The following is a 21,453-nucleotide window of genomic DNA, read 5'->3' on the forward strand; positions in this document are numbered from 1 at the left end:
GGGAGGCTCGCAAGACAAAGGTGTTGTCTGAGTCATTTATTTGGCTACTGAAAGCAAAAAGTAGGAGGAGGTAGAGGAGGAGAAGAAGGTTGAGGAGGAGGACGAGGAAGAGGAGGAGGAGGAAGATGAAGAGAAGGAAGAGTAGGAGGAAGGCGTAGGCAATGAAGACCTCCTCTGCTTCATTCTCCCCAACCTTCAGAGTCTGAAGCCAATGTCTTCTTCTTCTTCTTCCTCTTCTTCTTCTTCTTCTTCTTCTTCTTCTTCTTCTTCTTCTTCTTCTTCTTCTTCTTCTTACGAATTCCTCTTCTTTCTCCTTCGAATTCCTTTACTGTTTGATGAGGTGTTTACTGCGGCTCGAAAGCAGTTTTATTAATCTGCCCTTGCTACTAAATTTTACAGAGTACGACTGCACCAAAACTATGCTTTTTATTCTTCCCTCGTGGGATTCGAATAGAAGGTTAAGTCATTCAATAAGAAGCCGTCCAGTTGAGCAAGGCTGGTTTTCTTCTCCCATTTACTGTGTGAAGAGTTTATTATTATTATATATATATATATATATATATATATATATATATATATATATACATATATATATATATATATATATATATATATATATATATATATATATATATATATATATATATATATATATATATATATAAATTTCTGACTCACATCAGGATCAACCCAGGTCTTTCAATTGGAAGGCAAGGGCTCTGCTGCACTTATATGGCCTGGGTTCGATCCTGATGTGAGTCAGAAATTTATTTCTGTTCCACACGTGATTGTGTGTTGATTATTTATATATATATATATATATATATATATATATATATATATATATATATATATATATATATATATATATATATATCATTGTAGTGTCATAGTGTAAAGCACCTACATACAGGCATGCATGTGTACGAAGACTTCTTATGTTTATAACTGTGTACGTGAAATTATTATTTCTTTGCTGGTAAAACAACCCATTGCTAAAGATACCCGGATTTTCATAACAATTGTAAAGTAATTTGATGTATCATTCTTATAGCCTCTCTCTCTCTCTCTCTCTCTCTCTCCTACAGGATTTTGTATTTCTTTGTACCCTGGGGTGAAGCTAGGTTTCCATGCTTTGATGTATAGAAAGGTCTTTTGATAGAGAATGTATTCGTGTGTTGCTCTCAGATCCTAGCTTTCTGCTAAAACCTCTCTCCATTACGAAACGTTGTCACCAAGTTACAAAAGTATATAATTTTAACTATTGCTATTTATGCGATCGCTCGGTATTTATAATGTTTGCTTGCTTTTCCCCTGAGTTTATCATTTGCTTGTGAGCTGCTTTGGCAAGTGTCTAGCCTTTAACCTTCACCACCTGATATCTATGGCTAAACGTGGGTAACCTTACGTGTCAGCTCAGTGGCTGAAGCCTTGAATGTCAGAATTCTTCTTCCAAATGGAAGCTCCTTCGGTCGTAGCAATTCGACAACAGTGGCATGGGTTTGCAACTTCGCGTCATGATGACGTCTTCATTCCTCTCTCCACTTTTCTTCACCTTTCTTATAAATAATGATATCATTTTCAGAGCCACTGAGTTCATTGTTTTCTAGAGGCTTGTGGCATGCCCGTGATCTTGGCATTAATGGCAGCATCATTGATATTCCGTGTGTGATGCGATTACAGCTAATACATTCAGCCCTCATACCAACGACCTCCTCGGAGACGGCGCGTTTGACTAATGGAGCCATTGACACGGGCCGTTTAAGTTTGACTGACGTAGATCATGGTCGCGATGGAGACGTTAGAAGAGAATAAAAAGTAAAGAATCCCTCTGAGGAAGCTGTTGAAGCTATGCGCAGTGGCACTGATTCCGTAGGGGGGGAACTTGGTATTGGTGCGACGTCACTCGAGCAGGGTTTTCGGCATCTTACAATGTAGTGTCTTGCTGCAAACTTGGTACCCAGAGTCAGCCATTTGTGCCTCAGGGTTACCGCCGGGTGGGATTATGATAATTGCCTTCTCTGTCTGTCTGTATGTCTGTCTGGCCTTTTGTGGGTTTTGAATTGGCTATTCTCACCCCGCTAAAATTGCATGTGAAGGTTGACCTGCAGGTGAAAGGTCAAATAAGAATTACCCGCAGTCGGCCATTGTGTTTCATGGACACTCGTTTCTCAATTCTACATTTGAACAAAGCTGAAGCCAAGCATCTACGCTTAAGTAGTTTCATACGAGTAAAAACTCAGGTGACTCGAGTGGCACTACCTGGATCCGTTGATTGGTGCTAAGTTTGGCCACTACTGTAGATGCTAGGGGCTAATGCCAGAATGTAAGGTCGTGTGGGGCAGCTTTTGGGGATATGTTAGAGAAGGGTAAATCTGATCGAGGTGAGGAAATGAACTTTGAATTTCATTCCATTTTCATACATTGCTCATTCATCGGTATATTTAATGGTGTTGAATTACATTGTTAAAATATATTTTTTTACGTATTACCTTACCAGTTTGACATAAGTGACGTCTGTCGTATTGTACTCGTTTTTTTTTTTTTTTTTTCATTATTTGTTCACACGAGGACATTGTTGGCCGTGAATAAATGTCACACGGAACAAACGAGGTTTTAGACATCTCCTGCAAGAATGTGCGCACATGTACGTGTACTCTGCTTGTAAGTTAGTGTGTACGTTTACGTTCCATTCTCTCAGAATCATCTCGTGTCGTCGCCGAATCAGGATTCCGGCAGGCACCGGTTTTATTACTCATGTACTCCCTAAAATAAGTATGAATATACACAGATGACAAAGGCCAGCATACTACTGGCACTGAGTCAGAGAGAGAGAGAGAGAGAGAGAGAGAGAGAGAGAGAGAGAGAGAGAGAGAGATTGTCGTAACAATGGATTCGAAGGAGGTGACGCCAGATAGGAAAGCCAGCAGTGATTTGAGAGTACCTGAGGGGAAATACAGCCGTTTTTTGAGTGAGGTCATCACAGGGATGCTTTTAGAGAGAGAGAGAGAGAGAGAGAGAGAGAGAGAGAGAGGGATGCTGTCGGTGATATCCTATGATCTCAAAACCATCCTCCCGTGAAACCTTTTTGAGTTTTGAGCAAAAAATTTGAAACATTCTGTTCGTAGCTGTGCCGCGCGTCCCAGGCGTCTTTTGAGAGATTTGATCGCAACAAACTGCTGGCCATTAATCTCAGTCTCATTTTGCCTTAATGCCAAGGATTGCATCAAATGGCTGAACACATCGGAGGATCTTGTGCAAAAGAAGTTTTCATTTCTTGATGTGGTTTTAATTTTAAGTCCTGCCTTTATTTCTTTGTCCTTCGTGACGTCATGCATTTACTTATATTTATATGTTTATTTTTGCTTTTATGTTTATATATAATATATACAATATTATATTTATATATATATATATATATATAATATATATATATATATATATATATATATATATATATATATATATATATATATATATATAGGTGCATATATAAGGCGTCTCAAATAACTTTAAATAAGTCAAGGAATATCTTAGATTAGTCTCTGAAGTTTTTTAATACTACGTATGATAACAGGGAACATACTCGTTCTCTCTCTCTCTCTCTCTCTCTCTCTCTCTCTCTCTCTCTCTCTCTCTCTCTCTCTCTCTCTCTCTCTCTCTCTCTCTCTCTCTGTGCACCTCAACTTCTGTCATCTGAAATTCCAAAAGGTTTGCCTTAAATGGAAAGCATTATATTTACATGCCTTTTTTACAGTTGAAATTAATTTCTGTGTGAAATATTCCTTGTAGATCACACATACTTCATATATTAGGTCATTTCTTCTTCCCTGTAGCCAAAATTAACTCGACACACAATTAAAACTGCTCTCAACTCGGCCCACTCGAAGGGCAAGTATGTTGACAATGGCTCCAGCCCAGTTGTCCTAAGGTGTGTGTACGGAAAACTGTGTTCAAGGCTGGCAGCATGTGTCATGTATACATGCATAAACAGACACACACACGCACACGCATGTATACACATATTATATATATAGATATATGTGCGTGTGTATATTTTTTAACTATATATAGTTACTGGCAGCCCTGTAACAGTGAACATCTTTGCAGAATAAATACAATAATGGATTTTCTGTAAATGTTTTTCAATATTAACCAAACTGTCCTGAAGCCAACAATTGAATTGACTACCGGTGATGTTGAAAGGCTTTTTTTTTGGGTGTGTGTGTGTGTGTGTGAGCATGTGTGTGCATTTGTGTGTGTGTTGGGGGATTGGGTAGGGAAGGGGAAGGGGAAGGGGGGGGGGGAGGAGTTTGATAGTTGGCTAGACCACTCCATCTATCGGGACTGTTCGGAAAGTCAGAGGCGATGGTCGTCATCTCTCCTTTTAGCCTCGATTTCCTCACACAGGAGCAGCCTTCTCCCTGGCCCCCCCCACTCCATTGGGGAGGGGGGGAATCCACCCCCAGTCCCCACGAAGTCGATTTTCTTCCACTGACTCAGTTTTCACCTACAGACACCACTGCTGGTGACCACCTCCACCTCGCAACAGGTCTTGAGATTCTCGGGAGAAACGGACGCGAGAGTTTTCCACATACTTCGACGGTCTTCAGTGTCTGATGCTCTTTCTTTCTCTTCATTCTCCTGACTTTGCTTTCCTAGAGTGTCTCGGATCTCTCTCTCTCTCTCTCTCTCTCTCTCTCTCTCTCTCTCTCTCTCTCTCTCTCTCTCTCTCTCTCTCTCTCTCTGTGTTCAAGCATTTCAGTTCTCTGGTATGCTGGGAATCGTTTTTAATTGGTCTGTTATTTTCCTCTTGCGTGCAGTTTTCCCTTTCATTTTACACCTTTCCATAATATTCTTGTCAAAAATCCACAGCAGTTTGTACGTCCGTTCACAGCTACGAAAGAAAACAGAAAGCAACTCCGAGATTTATTCCAAACCACAAACCGAGATTAAAACGTTGTCAGTATTCATAACAATCTCATAATAGCTTGAGTCACTGAAATGTTGAAGAAATCCAGAATGGTGTAAGTGTAAATATATATTAAACATTTATACAAAACGAGAGCTTTCAAGAGCCTGCAGGTTCTCGAAGGTTCTCGTTTTGTACATATTTTACACCATTGTGGATTTCTTCACCGTTGTCAGTATTGTCCAAGTTGATAAGGGTTGCAAATCAGAGTATGACAGAACTTATATTTCGACATACGAAATAAAATATGAAATAGAGAGTCTCGGTTTCAAATCGTACTTTTTACCTTTGCTGTAAGTGAGGCTTATGTTTTTATCCATGGGCATGATGTACAGGTTATGTGGTCGGAGGTTTTTGCTTCCACCTAATTCATAAAATGCTGACTGAGTGATAGTTTGCAAATCATTTTATTGCTTCGTTTTACTTATTCTACAGTTTAGGTGGAGTTCCTCGTTTGAATTTAATGTATTTTGCATTTACATCCGTATTGTCGTGAGAATCCAATTCCTGTTCAGTCTGTCTTTGCTCCGTGTTGAGAAAATACTTTTTAAATGTTATGCTGGAAGTTTTCATCATAGACAACATCACATTCTCTCTCTCTCTCTCTCTCTCTCTCTCTCTCTCTCTCTCTCTCTCTCTCTCTCTCTCTCTCTCTCTCTGTTTCAAAAGAAGCGTCATTTATACAGTTGAAGTGGAATGGGGCAGTGAGCGTTGTCTCATCTTTTCTGGGGAGCCACAACCTCTTATGGGAAATGGCTGAGTTTTATAAAAATAAAAAACAGTTAAAAGATCTGTCATGCTGACCCAGTTTTGGTTGGAATCTGATGACAAGAAATTTTCTGCCTTCCAAGGCAGTGAAGACTGTGTGTGTGTGTGTGTGTGTTCATCCCACCCTGTTTGCTTCTAGAGTATCATGGGTGACCTTCTCTCTCTCTCTCTCTCTCTCTCTCTCTCTCTCTCTCTCTCTCTCTCTCTCTCTCTCTCTCTCTCTCTCTCATCCTTGCCTTCACGTAGCACTTGATTTATCTGAGCACTCCCCTTTCTTCTTTGTCACTCTGTTTGAGTATTTGGCTCGAAAGGCTCCGTGACATAAAAAGGGATCACGAGACGTCATAGATGCCAGTCACTTTTAATTCCTGGATGATGGTGGTCTGCTTTTAAGGATTCATTTGAGTTGAAATCCTCATTTTTCAGTTTTAGAGTGAATTTCTAGTATCTGGTCCCCTAAGAAATTCTGGTTTTAGCACCATTTAACGGCCTACAGCTCTTTCCTCTTATGATTGATCTGCTTACATAATGTTTAAGTATAATTTTTCCTTGTTTATCTTACCAAGTACCCTGTGGATTCACGTGTTTACTTACTGTTAAGCTTTCAAAAACAATAACAAAACTAAAGTCTCTCGAAGTAGTTTATTTCGGTAAACAAACATACGTTTTCCACTGACAAGATGTGTTCATAGAGAGAGTTGGTGATGAAGAAAACAGAAAATTTTTGAACGTTGTTGTTGTGGATTCAGGACTCGAATGATTTACAAGGTGATTCAGAGAGTTATGAAAATTTCCTTTATTTGTCAGACTGTATCGGTTGTCAGAACTTCCTCAACAGGCCTTACCAAAAGATTGAAATGACTGGTGAAATGTCGAAAGGAACTGCTTTAGGATTGAATGGCTTCTCAAGATAGAGCAGTTCTTAAGTTCCCATTGAATTCTGTAAGATAACTAAGGCTAAGTGTCTACTGTCATTCTCGGTTAAACTGTTTGGAAGACTGTGGCTTCCGGTAAATTATTCAGAGGAAGAGAATTTATTCTGGGCTACGTATGATTTGCAAGACGTCCACAGAGAGAGAGAGAGAGAGAGAGAGAGAGAGAGAGAGAGAGAGAGAGAGAGAGAGAGAGAGAGAGAGTGTTCTAGATCAGGTGAGAGAGTGCGAACCTTTCTCTTCAAGGCCAGGAGGCCACCACCTGCCTATTCATGCCGAGAGTGCACACTCACACTGGCAAGTGGAGTCCCACTTGAATAAAGTTGTCTCAAGAGCACGGCGGTGATGCTCTCGCCGTAATGCTACCTGGCGCTCGGGGCCTTTAAATAGTGCCAGGGGTTAATGCAGTGATGCCCCAAGATTTGTTTTGATTTCGTAGGAGACTCGAGGGTTTTCATAAGTTCGGGGGAGTTTAACTGCTCTTCAGTAATTGGTCAGACGAAACTTCTGTGTCTTTTTGTGTTGCCTCTGAATTTTAGTTTTCCATTGCGTTTTGCAAGTAATGGGTAGAGCTATATAATGGCCTAATTTACAGGTTATACATTATATATATAGTATATATATATATATATATATATATATATATATATATATATATATATATATATATATATATATATATATATATATAATATATATATATATGTGTGTGTGTGTGTGAATGTCTTTGCGTATATATATATACATACATACATTCAAATGTATATATACACACACATTGTGTGTTTATGCCTGCGCTTACTTGGTCGACTATAATTATACATGGGAGACGTCATAAGCACAGAACGTCTCCCATGACGTGGCCAAAAAAGAATAGTATTGGATTTGCTTCCTTATTGTCAGATGTTTATGGAGCATCAAGTGTCATTGTGTATAAATAAACAAGGCAGCCTATAGATAGCTCCCCGTGTAATGCAAATTGGTCCGACTTTGGCTGTTCTCTCTGTAAAGACGTCCTTTTACCATTTATTATCGTATGCATTCTCGCACTCAGACCGGATGATGGAGAAGAGTTGGGTGTAGGTCAGCGCACCTGCCGCGTTCTTACATGACTTGAAAAGTATATATGGTTACGTATAGTCAGCACAGATTCGTACTTGTGGGTGTGTATTTGTCGTCATCTTTAGCGTGAGTTGCGTTATACTCAGTAGTGCCACCTTTAGTTTTTCACTGTGTTTAATTTTTGAATTGATCATTTTTCATTTTACTGGTAGTCGTTGTAAAGGAGATCTGAAGTATTTTGCTCGTCTCTTGATGCCAGTCTTACATTTAGAAATAGTTCCTTGACAGCAAGTCGAAATTTTGAAATATCCCAAGCGTGTGTTTAGCCAGCAAAATTCTTATTGTTTCTAGTTTTCATACATTGACCCTGTTTAGTTTTCAGTAAATATCCGGATTTCCTTGTAAAATTAAAATTTCATTCAGTCTTACAAATATTGAAATACGGCGGGTTATAAGTTACAACTTCTTATGAAAAATATTAGAAATTCGTAGAATCCTGCCAGTCGGAAGAAATCTAGAATATGGGAATACCGTGAAGATTCGTTGTGTGTTGGGAATATTCCTATCGCAAACTAATGACAAGGAATCAATACTGATTTTTTTTCTTTGAGAATATTGAAGGGTTATTTAGTCACTAACATCGTATTTGGAGGATCTTTGCGTCCTGCTTACGCTCTTATTTGTATATGGACGTAGAAGGGTAATGTAATAGCGTATTTCAGTGTGTGAGGGATTTTGTTATAGATTTAACGATAATTTTTATGAATTTGAAGTTTGTATATATTTTCGTTATTCCAAAAGCTCAGATAATTTGTTAATGTGTGGGAGCATCTTTCCTTAAGCCTTGCCTCCTGTAGTTTTTACTCTACTTCACAAAAATTCCAGTCCCTCCGACTCTAGTGAAATTTGCTCTCTCTCTCTCTCTCTCTCTCTCTCTCTCTCTCTCTCTCTCTCTCTCTCTCTCTCTCTCTCTCTCTGTATTAGTCAGAGGTTGTGGAACTGAGAGACAAGAAGGAGGTATTTATTTTCGTGAACTTGATTATATCATTATTCCTTTACATGTATATACTTTGAGGAGTATTAGATTATTTAAGTGTAGTCCCCGACTTATTTGTTTATAAGTAAATGCATTTTTACGCTGGTGTGTCGACACTGGTCAGCTATTGCCTCTTGACTTTATATTTTATTTCCTCCATAAAACATAAAATCTTTTTAATCATTTGTCCTTTAAAAACTAATCATGAAGACTGACATCTGCAAATGCTACATTCATAATGGTGTTTGAGAACAAATCTATGGACTCTACACGCCCAAGTTACCATACAGACTACCGTGCGGTATCTTGATTCAACCAGCCGGTACGACAAATTTAATTTTCAGAATGCACATCATTTTCGGTATTTCTCTGTCAAAGTCATGCAGTGGAATCTAAATATATGCTTTGAGTGATCCATAATTGTATTCTGAATTATAATACACCGTGATCGAGTAAAGGTTTCTGTTAATTTTGCGTTATTTCTTCGTTGTTCAAGACTAATTCGACCTTAGTACTTCTCCAGAACACGTTTTCATTGCAGGTGCGAGAATTTATTTTAGATCATTTTACCCAGCGAGATATAAATTAGCAGTTCCCTCTTTATTCTTCCTCTCGGAACGTTGACAAAGGAATGTTGCATAACAATTAGTTGCAATTCTCGCGAGGTTGAGTAGGAGGAGGAGACCACTTCCCCATTGGGCACGCTGTGTTGCACAGGGTACAGAAATAGTGACTGTTCTCAGTCACTATTCTTCCCAGGGCATTACACTCTGCTCTAGAAAGACTAGAGCTTTGCCAGAATTCCTTGTAAACCCCCTTCCTCTCTCTCTCTCTCTCTCTCTCTCTCTCTCTCTCTCTCTCTCTCTCTCTCTCTCTCTCTCTGTTTCTCCATCTTTTGCGAACCGTGCCCGGTTACTAGTGCATCTTTTAATATTTGTTAAATTAATGTTATTATGTTTTACCTGTGTTTATTTCGTAATTTGAAATTTGTAGTTGAAAGTATATTTTGTTATCCTGTTGTTAGTTTTTATTTTTTTTGTAAGATCATTTTTTTATTTGTTTTATATTCAATTAAGTATAAATTTTGAATATTTTCGTAATCATACTTATTTGGTTTTATATAACTTATTATATCTGCTGATTCACGTATTTATTTATTATTTATTTATGTTTCACTTTATTTATTTTTCACTTATTTTTCACTTTATTTATTTATTCATTTATTTATTTTATTTTTACAAATTCTAGTTACTAGTTACATCTTATTTAACCATTTGTTTCAATAAAGTCCGAAGGTACACGCAAGGGGTCGAATCAAAAAAAGAAAAAAAATTATATCTAGTCAAGTCATTTTTAAACCTAGATGAACGTAGATTTTGCTGTTTATTCACTGATAAATGTAACCATCTCAAGTCATTTTAATGAATATGCAAGTACAGTCATCATGTAACTGAAAGCAAGTCACGTTGACCACGGTGCCGTACCGCCCCCCATGCATTTCCGGACTCCGGCGTTTACAGAAATTCTCGTTTGTTGCCAGGCCATTAAGTTTCCTAGATCCAGCAGAATGCATCATCCTGCAAGGAAACAAATCTTTTAATACTTCTTTTCCTGGTGAGCTGGTTGGGACGTTAGTGTGTATATATATATATATATATATATATATATATATATATATATATATATATATATATTTATATATATTGGTATATATATATATATATATATATATATATATATATATATATATATATATATATATATATATGTATATATAAAATGTGTTTGAAATCACACACACGTGATGTATGCATTGGCTAAACTTATCAAGATTCATACCCAGATTTTCCTAGTTCCCTGTGTCCCATCTACATAACGTGTCTATGTATATATGCAATACCACGCAGAATTAGGTGGCCAGCGTTAGGGACCCCCCTTGAAATTCGGGATGAGAGAAAACGAGAAAGACATTCTCTCTCATACACGCCAACTTCTGTTCCACGAGCATGCTCAGTTTGATTATGTTAGTCCTAAGGAATCCGTTTTCTGTCTTCGGTTGTGACTACTATACCATTTTCTTTGCTTAAATTACAGGGGAAACTATGCTTTTCTGCAGAACTAATGTTTCTCTGTAATATTGTATAGGAAGATAAAGAGTATAGTTTGTAACAAAAAAATTAACCGATAATTTTTTGAAAAGGAATAAGAAACTGGAAGTCAGTCGAAACGAAAGTGATTTGAAGTTCTGATCAGATAGCCAGGCACTTAGTGCCGATACATTTTTGGACAAAAAGTCTCTCTCTCTCTCTCTCTCTCTCTCTCTCTCTCTCTCTCTCTCTCTCTCTCTCTCTCTCTCTCTCTCTCTCTACGGTCTTACATTCCCAGTGACTAAGGCTGCCTTTTGGTATCCCGTCCACGTGTAGATGCCGCGTGCAGGGATGTACTTGCGTTCGCAAAGTTGCAAGGGAGTGCAGTCTGATTTCCTTGAGCTCTAGAGACTGATTTTAATGGTTAGGTGTTGAATTTTCACAACTTTCTTTGCTGGGAGTGTGAATGAAGATTAATATAGAAAGTGATACAATGAGAACGTAGAACTCTGTAGCCTATGTGATTGAATGCCCTGATGTATCCCAGGCAAAATAGAATGAAGGATAGGACAAGGTGGTACATTATGTGAAGTTGTTGGAGAGAAATGTGGTTCCAGTGAGAGATGGGTTTTAACAACCACGAGGAGATAAATGACTCGAGGAGAGAGAAATATAAGATAATAACTATCGGACAGACAAGTAATAATAGTTAATAGGAGATAACGTAAATTTCCCACTATAATAATAATAATAATAATAATAATAATAATAATAGTAATAAATGTATTTATAGTTGTCGTTGGCAGGATTTCAAGGCATCTTATTGTTGTAACTCCTAACACTCCTTTCGTCTAGTAAGTATATGTATATGTATACTCCATAGTCCACACCATGTACAGTATACTCTGTTATAGCATACAACTGCAATAAATTACTGATAGGAAAAACTTAACGGAAAGGATTAACTCAGCCCTCAATAGTATACCGTACTGCAGTAATGAACAGCAAGTGAAACAGTTACAAAAAAAGAAGATAGAAAACGGGGTAGCGAGGAAAATACTCTTGAGCTCCTCAAAATGCCATAGTATGTAAATTAAAAGAAAATAAACAAAAGTACCGAAGCTGGGAGACCGATAAATATTTCTAAAAAGTAGAAAACTAGATGTACCATAAACCTCGCGGTGGAGACAGCCACAAACAGGCTTGGAACGGAGGTATATAAACTGTGTATATTACACCAGCCAACTCCAGCCAGACCAGATATAAGTGAGACCTACTAGTCAACATCAACCCGACTACGCAGCATAGCACATTTATGAAATGTTAGTTGTAACTCTCTCTCTCTCTCTCTCTCTCTCTCTCTCTCTCTCTCTCTCTCTCTCTCTCTCTCTCTCTCTCTCTCTCTCTCTCTTTGTCTTTGCCTCTATTCATTGCTTGCCTGATGGTGACTAACAGCGTTGTTTTCTTAGTAAGCTGAACCCGGCCATTAGCCATTATTTCCGGGTATAATAGACGACAAAGATTTTCATTCTCTCTCTCTCTCTCTCTCTCTCTCTCTCTCTCTCTCTCTCTCTCTCTCTCTCTCTCTCTCTCTCTCTCTCTCTCTCTCACATAAACACACATTATTATTATTATTATTATTATTATTATTATTATTATTATTATTATTATTAAGGCTCTGGTTAAAATAGGCAAATATTTGCGAGGAAGAAGTCGGTATAAAATATAGACTTTTAGAAACTAAATGCCTTTGTTGGAAAATCAGAAAAAAAAAACACGCACCAGAAGAAGAGAAATGTACCAATTTAACATGCAAAGCTTAAAACAAAAAGAATTCAAATTTCCGTTCCCCTAAAACCACGGCTACACGGAAACCTATAGCATGAAAAAGGAAAGCAAAGACAGAGGAATGATGCTCTAAAGTAACACTTAAACAGAGAGCAAAAGAGGGGAAAGATCGCTGGCCGTTGAGACAGCGTGTCACCACCACCACCCTCAGAGGAGGCCCCTCGTCCTTGATGAGTGTCTCCGGAGGTTAGTAGGTTATCAGTTGGGTGACTGATTGACTGAGAGAGAGAGAGAGAGAGAGAGAGAGACTGGCCGGCTGGTGGCGCTGAGTCATCAGAATCTCGTCCCGCTTTCACGTCGATAAAGCCAAGTCATTGGTGGCCGGTTTATCACCTATAGATATTCGGTTTTTGTGACGTATTTATTTAATGAATATTAGGCATGACAAGTTATCTCTTTAGTAAATAATTTCTTGTTATGATAACGCAACGAACACTGCTAGTATTTTTACAGCATTACTTCAGATTCTTTGCAGCCTCCCTTCGGCCCCTAGCTGCAACACCTTTCATTCTTTTTACACTACCTCCGTTCATATTCTCATTCTTCTGTCTTACTTTCCACCCTCTCTGAACAATTGCTTCAACATTAATTTCAGTACTGAGTGACCTCAGAGCTCCCAGTGCTTGGCCTTTGGCCTAAATTTTATATTCCAGTTCCAGTAAAAAAAAAAATAACATTTTTTGTTTCATTGAGCTTAAACCTTAGTGAGACAAAAGAAAGCTGTTTAACTCGGTAACATTGCTTTGATTTAAAGAAAGTAGTTTATCCTAAAGTGGAAGCAAAACATAATGGCTTAAATATACAAGGAGGAACAAGAATGAGATGAATGAATACTTTCCAAACTTTAAAGATGATCAAGAGACCAGTCGGCTATAAATGACTTCTTGACAAAAGTTCTTGATTTTTTGTATTATATTTTCGCCGACCATCCATCAGAGACGTCGGTGACTAGCGCTAAGAAAACTACGTGGCAAATCTGATGCTCAGTTATAATTATGATGTACTTAAAAATTAATACTTTCGAAAAGAGAACCGGACCTGATTTACCGAGTAAATAATGCCGAGGTTAATGTAAAGAAAAAATTATATTAGCGACTGTTTAATTATATTCCATTGCTAAAGAGCGTTAAAATTTATCCTTAGATATAATAAAAAATAGATTTAGATTTAAACCTTAATATTGTTAATATTTGTTGGTGTACACGTTACTTTAGTTGTTCAGTTTATTAATTTTCTTTGATAATTATTATAGAAAACGGAAGAGCGGTAATAAAGAAAATTGGAGCTTGAATATAGAAGGTTAACTCTAATAGGTGCGTGAACTGTTTGAGTGTTTTAAGTTATTGTTTCCCTTTTATCAGATTTTGCGTCGTGTTTTGATCCATTTTCAGGTTTTCATTGTGCCCAGTATCTTAATGTTAATGCAGTCTGGGTTTAATTTTTAGTATTTAAACATTTTACTTTTTTTTTTGCATTGCTGAGCAAGAAGAAGTAATTAATATGAAAGAAATATACGTAAATAGTACAATACAACCATTCCTTATATCAATATTTTTAATTCATATTCTAATGTAGTAGTGAAATGCGGGTAGTTAATCCCGTAGACTTTATCATGACGCCTTCTGCTTATATTGTGTCTTTGGCTGAGTCATATGGACAGGATGAAGTTGCTTACATATCGACCTTTGGTTTTGGTAGTAAATGAATTTAAAACATTGTGAATAAACTATAGATAAATGCAATATAGTTTATAGTTTATTTCACTATATTTTTTATGAAGATGAATAATCATGGCGTTTCAAGATACTGTGTTATCAAAGTTTGTCACAATTTCTTTACATGAAGTTATTTCAGTCACATTTGAATATGCAAATGGTATCCTGATACATACTAAGCTTCGCTTACGTGTTTTGTAATTTAGCCGTGACCTTCACGAACATAATGAGCTGCTTCTACCGTCGGCCTCCTAATGAAAGAATCCTTTTGATGCCACTGATTGACGTCTGTACTCAGCAAAAAAATATTTACATGACACTTTTTTTTTAAAAAGGTTCCGTAACATCTCGGTATGTGAGTAGATGGAATACCGTGGACGTTATGACATGCTTCTTAATTACACAATTAACGGCATAAGCGCCCAGTTTCTAAATTTATTCGGTGGCGTCACCAAACTTTAGTCTTTATTGCGTACGAAGCCTCTGGCCTCACTTACTAATGCGAGTTATTCCTCAAAAGACATTTGAAAGTTCAGTAGAGATTTTTTTTTTTCGCATTTTCACATTTTGAAAATAACCTAGATCACAGTTTACAAGCATACATATATATGTGTATATATATATATATATATATATATATATATATATATATATATATATATATATATATATATATATATATATATATATATATGTATATATATATATATATATGTGTGTATTATATAAAACATGTACATACACACGCACACATATATATATTGCAAATGAAATTATTTTATTTTATCTGGCTATGCAAATCGTCACAATTGCTAAGTATAAAGACTTAGAGAGAATCCTTTTTGAGTTCACTCTGTCACCAAGAGTACAGCATCGTCGGCGCGGTTACTAAGCCATTTATGAAACGAGGACTATAATGTAGGAACATTTTTAACAGTGGTGTTTCGTAAGCCAGCATGTTTGGAATCTCATACCGTATATAAATCGTCGTGTTTATCTCTGGCACTGTTCTCGATCATCGTTTATTTCGTCCCTATACTTTCATCTTCGTTGTCTTCTTACGTATTCTTTCATATTATTGCGTTTATCTCGTGTTTTATCATCGTTTGTGGAGGCTTTCTTGGAAATGCTGTATTCACCTGTTCAGTGTCAGTAAAACACAGTCAAACGCCACCACATTTACAAGATTTTCCCCCAAAATAAGAGCGTTCATAACTCATTTGTGTTTTTATTTATTCAACCCAGTCTCCAATTCAGATGTTGAGCCAGAGAACTGATAATATCATGCAGCTAGGCAGCATGATTTTTAACAGTTTTGGATAGAGGCATAGTTCCCTCAAATGGTGCACTGGCGCCTTCGTGATCCGACCCCATCTTTTGTAACTGACTGAAGTCAGTGTTGCTTTATAGCAATTCAGTCAACTTTGTTAACAGCAATAGTAACAATCATTCATTATATATATATATATATATATATATATATATATATATATATATATATATATATATATATATATATATATATATATATATATATATATATATATATATATATATATATACAGTATATATACATATTATAGTTCATTGCCTTTACGTATTTATTATGTCTTTTATTTCCTTCGCTTTGCCGTCTACATACGTAAATTCTGAGCCTTTCCTCGTTTTTCAAATACATCTTCTCTCCTCCCCACTTTCTTATCTCATTTCACCTAGCGCTTTCATACTCCTTTCTGTCCAGTACAATCGCGTTCTCTCTCTTTTGCATCCAACAACTCCTTGTGTGATTGATTTTTCTGTGGATCATTGGATGATGACCTTTTAGCCCGCCCCATATCACGTCTTGGCAGCCTTTTGCTCTGACAACATTCAGGCGGCTGTTTCTATCTTAGGCTGAGTCTGTGAAAGAGAAAAAAGTGTTTTATTATCTTGATTTAGGGAAAATTTGCAGTGGGAAAGGCGTGGAGTAGATTGGTATAAGTGGTAGAAAATATAGCGAAGAAAAAGTTTTATTCGTAGTTGAGTATCATTCCTCTTTATAGGTTTTGAGTCCAGTCGTGGTCCTGTGCTGCTTTGAAAAGCGTTTTTAAATCATAGATAAAATCAAATAAACACTGATTACTTTTTTCCAGGATATTTCCGTCATGATATAATTCATTAGGATTTTCCTCGAGTCATTCATTACCATGTTAGATCATCTGTGACTTTAATTAAAGGATTTTCCTGTGGTCATTCATTACCATGTTAGATCATCTGTGACTTTAATTAAAGGATTTTCATCGAGTCATTCATTACAATGTTAGATCATCTGTGACTTTAATTAAGGTCATTCATTACTATGTTAAATCATCTGTGACTTTCTTTTATTAACGTGTATGCCTCTTCTTCCACAGGCGCAAGGAGAGTCAGTGATAGTGTGCGGGGTCAATATTTCAGAGGTCACAGACGATTTCAAGCTAAATCAACTGGTGAGTGTTACGCTTTGTCACTGTTATGATAAGATTGATCTTGTAGCTTTTTTTCTTAGTCATTCTAGAGTTTTTTTATCATTATTAAATTCCGTCTTCATTTATTTTTATTACAGGTGTCATTTTTTTTAGTTTCATTAAGTTCTTCAGTTATTTTTACTACAGGTGCCGATATTTGGCACCTGTAATTAAGAAGACAGAACTTACTACAGGTCTTCTAAAATTTTACAGATGCCAGTATTTTAAGAAGACAGATGCCTCTTCTTATTACAGATGCCAATATCTGACACCTGTAATTAAGAAGACAGAACTTACTATAGGTCTTCTAAAATTTTACAGATGCCTATATCTGACACCTGTAATTAAGAAGACAGAACTTACTACAGGTCTTCTAAATTACAGGTGCCAATATCTGACACCTGTAATAAAGAAGACAGAACTTACTACAGGACTCCAGGTGCCAATATTTGGCACCTGTAATAAAACTCGGTTTATTGTCGTCATCAGTATGTACAGTGGCAAGTATTATAACTTCTCAGAATGTTGGTGCATGCCCCAAGTCTTGAGAGAGAGAGAGAGAGAGAGAGAGAGAGAGAGAGAGAGAGAGAGAGAGAGAGAGAGCTGTTAAGGGTCTTGATCAAGCTAGATCTTATTAAGGAAGATAAACTTGAAACTTGCACGTGCTGACACTTCTCAAGCAGGAAGGAGAGAGAGAGAGAGAGAGAGAGAGAGAGAGAGAGAGACTTGCGACGACTGTTTGCCCCTCGTGCCAGCCAGGTGTGGGCACCAGAGAATGTGGATCTTGCTCTTCTGTTCCTTTTCCACTTTGGGCTTTTTGACACACACACACACACACACACACACACACACACACACACACACACACACACACACACACACACACACACACACACACACCACCCACTAAAATACAAGCATAAGTTTAGACGAGCCATCGGAAAAAATTGGCTGTCGCTACGGAACACCGCGAGTTTGCTCTCTCTCTCTCTCTCTCTCTCTCTCTCTCTCTCTCTCTCTCTCTCTCTCTCTCTCTCTCTCTCTGTGTGTGTGTGTGTGCAAGTTAGTCCTTTGGATACAGGTTGAAAAGTTATTAATGCCACGTAATAATAAATCCTTGAGTAAGATGATTACTGATAACCAGAAATTTTACAGGTCTATTGATTAGAAAAGGGATATAAAAATACTATTTTTAGATTCAATTATGTTCCGTCAATAACATCCATATACTTTACGTAGTCAGTGTTTCGTTGTTTTACGCTGTCACGCCAACATATCCCACCGCATCTAGAATCGATTTTGTCGGAAACAGTAGATAAATGCTAAGTGACAGAGAGAGAGAGAGAGAGAGAGAGAGAGAGAGAGAGAGAGAAACCGGATCAAGAAACTTAAATCTCCCGAGTGTTTCGAATTCCCTTCCCGTGTCTCATGGGGTCGCGAAAGTGGAAATGGCTCGAGCTTATTCTTATTCCATATCCCGCCCGCCTTTGAAGGTTATGTAAACACGGTTGTTTTGATCCCCTAAAGGAATTCCGCCTTGTTTCTTTGCTTTGTATTAACGGGCCTCGACAAAAACGGGGACGTTTTTCCGTCGTTTCTTTACTTGGTATGAACGTCTCCGGCGTTCTTCCCTCCGTTCGAAGGAAGAAGGACTCTTGTTCCTCGAGCACCCCGTGACGTTCCACGTTAAATTACGAAGAGGCACTTCCTTGAATTGTCATGTGTTATTGCTTTCGGTCCCTTTTTTTTTCGGACCCGGGCTAGATAAAGGCATTCATTTGGTTCTTCGTCCCATTGACCCACGCATTAGAAAGATATCAGATGCGAAACGGCTTCGGTCATGAGGAATCTTATCTCGTGAAAGTAACAGCCAGAATGAAGAGGTCTTGTGTATTGCTCAGCCACAGCGAGATTTGGCATTGAGGACGTAGGACTGTTGGCCGGGGTACCCACTCACGGAGGAGGTGGGAGATGAATGACTGGCCTCCTTTTGCCAAAACTGTTAAAGGTGTGTGTTTTTAGGGGGTATATATAGGGGAGGGGGAAGGCCCAAGGGGTGGGAACCTGGGTTTTAAGAGATGAAGTAGGTGGACAGCAGAGCAGCCATCTGGGGCCTGTTTTGTCGGTGTGTGTGTGAAAAGAAAAAAAGTCGGAGGAAAGATAGAGTGGTTCCACCTTCCGAAGTTATTTTAGTATAGCTTTAGCAAATACTTTCTTGTAATTGATTATGAATTAGTCATTCGTAGCTTTAACATCTGATAGATTAAGAAACTTAAAAGAGCCTTATATATCGTAAAGGAAGCATCTATTTTTTTCAGCTACCCCAGAGAAAACGGTTTTCCGTTCAAGATTGTGTGTTGCTGAACAATGTCTGTATTCCCTGTTTGTCGCAGAAAGGTGCTTCTTTGTCGTCGACCTCCCCTTCTTCTTCTTCTTCTTCTTCTTCTTCTTCTTCATGTTTTGCCTAAGTCGACAGCTTTTATTTTTATTTCCCGTGAGTCAGTGTTTACCGAAGAGGACACAGTCCAAAAGAACGAGTGTGCCTCATTTCTTTAAGACTACCTCACATTACCCCGTTTGGGAAATGAGACAGGAAATTAACAATAGAACCTCACAAAGCGGGAAGCTCGCTTAGGAGGGATTTCCGTGTAATTGGTCGCAGTACACACCTCAGCACACTGGGATTTTCTATTGGAAAGCAACGTGCGGGGGGGGAGGGGTAAAATGCCTCGTAAGTGACGACTGCATCCTCCCAAAATAAGCCGAAATCCCTTCGGAATCCGTCCACCCAGGTCATTCTTTTCCTGGCGAGGCTATGACCTTAAAGCCTAAATAAAACTCGGTTCCAACTTAAAACTGATGTTGATTCAGGGAGTCAGTCCACAATATTCCGTGCACCTGTTGCTTCGCATTTGTCAAAACATTGCGCAACCGTTGTTCCTTTGCGCCACGTCTAAGTTTAGAGTTGTGTATTGTTCCTGTTTATGAGCAGGCTAAAATTATTCGCTTTCATCTTGCCCACCGGTTATCCTCTAGTTCTCCCTTTGACTTTGATTGCGTGGAAGATTTTTTATAAAGTATTGTAAACATATTCTTTTTGTGGATATCAGTACACTTATATATTGAGACTTGAAGCTACATTTAACTGATTATAACACGGTGAGCAACTCTTTCATCTCGGTCGTTTCTTGCTTACCCACCTTCAGAACTCGTCGATAGGATCAGTAAAGGAGTGTTTACCTGAAAGTCAAGGTTACGAGCGTCTTCTCCCACTGCAAGGTGCCTTCACTCTTCAAAATAAATAATTTAGGTCGGATGTAGGGTTCTGGTTTGGCAAACGCTGAGTTTCTCCTCCAGATATCCTGTTATGAAAGGGAGATTCGAAAAGTTGTCTGAAATGAAATCAGGAGACTTTCTTTCTTTTTGATGTGTTAATGAATATTCGGGTGTGTAAATCAGGGACTGTTGGGAGCCGCCTTACCACCAGAACATTGTTGCCTATGGCTATCACAAGATATTTATTGACCTCGCGTAACAAACAAGCAACTTCAAATATATTTGTCACCCAGTGGAGAAGTTTTTAATATGTGAATATATTATATATATAATATTAAATGTTTGTACTCAGTGCCTCGTGCCACCTGAGAGATTTATCAACTGATTGTCCTTGCAGGGGTAGAATAAACCAAACATCCTTCATCTGACCTTCAGTTGCGTGAGGCATTCACCTACATTTGTCCATAAACTTTCTTGGTCGGAATAAGTGGATCCGACTTCTTCAGATAATCACAGAAAACAGAGGCTGGGTTGTGTACCTTTTTTCAGTATTAGATTAAATCAGATTTGGCACCAGAGACGATCCCCAGGGAACTCCGGAAGGAGAATTGGGTCCTGGTCCTTCCCAGGGAAGGCCTGGGACCGCTAGGGGACTTTAAGCACTTCGAATCCGAAAAGGATCAGAGCAACTGTTTGATGACTGAAGAAATTTTCGTTTTATTTCACGTGCATGTGTCCTTTTTTTTTTTTTTTTTTTTTTTTTTAACATCATCATTATCATCATTCAGATCCTCATTTGGACCATCTGGAGGACCCCATACATACATTCGTAATATATATATATATATATATATATATATATATATATATATATATATATATATATATATATATATATATATATATATATATATATATATATATATACAAGATCCACGAAGGAAAGAGAAACAACGGAGTGCTGCGAGGCCTTTCGACTGTCGTCCTTTACTTGTCCTTATTTTGAGATGACACAGTCATGTGGGAAGAACGAAGAACGAAAGGTTGGTGAAAAGTGTGCACAGTTCATGTGTTCTGGGAAAGAACGAGAATAATTCTTTCTAAAGTTGAAATAGCGCTCTTCTGTAAATTTTAATCTGTTCAGCCTTTTATGAAATTCAACCTAACTTTAGGTTTGGTTTATTTGCGTTGCTCTGCAACGGACAATATAATTTTTTGACCCGCCAACTGATGATTTTATAATTAACAAGGAAATAAGAACTCAGAACGCA

General features: G+C 37.8%; 1 protein-coding gene across 1 annotated transcript in view; it reads left to right on the forward strand.

Annotated features, from left to right (window-relative positions):
• LOC136853961 (titin-like) overlaps positions 1-21,453 on the forward strand; it is a 243,065-nt gene that overhangs the window by 191,009 nt on the left and 30,603 nt on the right. The window contains exon 31 of the mRNA XM_067129858.1: positions 16,814-16,888. Within this exon, the coding sequence (XP_066985959.1) occupies positions 16,814-16,888 (75 nt within the window). The remainder of the gene's footprint in view (positions 1-16,813; positions 16,889-21,453) is intronic.

Source organism: Macrobrachium rosenbergii, chromosome 28 (genome assembly GCF_040412425.1).
Source record: "Macrobrachium rosenbergii isolate ZJJX-2024 chromosome 28, ASM4041242v1, whole genome shotgun sequence".
Lineage (NCBI taxonomy): Eukaryota > Metazoa > Arthropoda > Malacostraca > Decapoda > Palaemonidae > Macrobrachium > Macrobrachium rosenbergii.